This window comes from Pygoscelis adeliae, unplaced genomic scaffold, assembly GCF_000699105.1.
Source record: "Pygoscelis adeliae isolate BGI_AS28 unplaced genomic scaffold, ASM69910v1 Scaffold174, whole genome shotgun sequence".
Classification (NCBI taxonomy): Eukaryota; Metazoa; Chordata; class Aves; order Sphenisciformes; family Spheniscidae; genus Pygoscelis; species Pygoscelis adeliae.
This window is the reverse complement of record NW_008824676.1, coordinates 1110121-1111352: the sequence shown is the minus strand read 5'-3', so window position 1 is coordinate 1111352 and position 1232 is coordinate 1110121. Positions and strand designations below refer to the sequence as shown.

At 40.3% G+C, this 1232-nt stretch overlaps 1 protein-coding gene across 1 annotated transcript in view; it reads right to left on the bottom strand.

The window, feature by feature from the left end:
* Window positions 1-1232, bottom strand: part of TCF4 (transcription factor 4) — a 245232-nt gene that overhangs the window by 242482 nt on the left and 1518 nt on the right. Inside the window, exon 2 of the mRNA XM_009323115.1 lies at window positions 626-717. Within this exon, the coding sequence (XP_009321390.1) occupies window positions 626-697 (72 nt within the window). The 5' untranslated portion in view covers window positions 698-717. The remainder of the gene's footprint in view (window positions 1-625; window positions 718-1232) is intronic.

Genomic DNA, 1232 nt, shown 5'->3' with positions numbered 1-1232 from the left:
TTTTTTTTTTTAAAAAAAAAAAAAAAGCACCATCTAGCTGGGGGGGCTTCGGAAAAGATTGGAGCAGTTTTAATGACAGCAGAAGCCATATGAGATTTCAGTGAAAACTTTAAACTGAGACAGTCATGGATTTCTTTGCACTTTCCATGTGCCAAAAAATGAAACAAGGGAAGAACTGAAAATAGAATATAAGCAACTAATTAGCAATTAATTAGTTCATGTGCCAACAACGCTATAAAACATAAAGCACAATAAAAGTGCTAGATATTGTTATTAACTAATGATGAGAAATGTTCGGTTTTAGGGCCGTCTCTTTTTGTATGAATTATTTTAGACATCCAAGACATTAAAATAAGCTGTGAACACGATTGCATCTCCCATCACATACAGAAAGAAATAATAAAAAGACTCTAATTTTTGTTTTTCTTTTTTTTTTTAAGCAAAAAGATATTTACCATGGTTCTAGCTGCTGATTAAAAATTGCCCAATGTACTTAGATCACAGTTTTGTTTTGGTTTTGTTGGTTTGGCTTTTTGGTTTTTTGGTTGTTTTTTTTTTTAGTTTAACAGATCAGCTAGAAGATATTTTTTTACAGCTGTTGTTAATTTCCACCGTTGTTTCTTACCGCACTGAAATCCAGTAAATCACTCAGTTCTTTGTCCGTCCCTAAGGCAGCCATTCGCTGTTGGTGATGCATTTTAGCAAAATCACACAAACCTAGAAACATGGAAATAACCGCAATCAGAAACCCAGTCCCGAGCCTTGCAGGAAACACAATCGGATTTTTCAGGAAGGTGGGGGTCGGGGGGTGGGTAGTTGAGAAGAAGGGAGGGAAAAAAGATGGAGGGGCAGCAAAAACAACAACAACAAAAAAGCGATATTGTATTTCCAAAGAGGCGATCGAAACCCGGTAACATCCACTCTAAACCCAAATCCGGAGGAGAAAAAAAAAGAAAAAGCCTCGCTCCCGGAGCATCATTTATGCAACAGGAGGTTCAGCGAGGAATGAATGAGGATCCCAGAGAAGAAACTACAGCCATCCGCTCCCAACTTTTTCCCTTCTCCTTCTTCCACGCAAAGTAGCGTTTAGAGGCAGAAACGGCAAATAGCGATAAGAGCAATGAAAAAAAAGAGATGCAAAGTCGCAGGCTACGGAGGCGCCGGTGCGGAGGGACGCGGGGCGGGGGTGGCGGGGCCGGGAGGGAAGCAGAGAGCAGCCTTTGACAATTAGC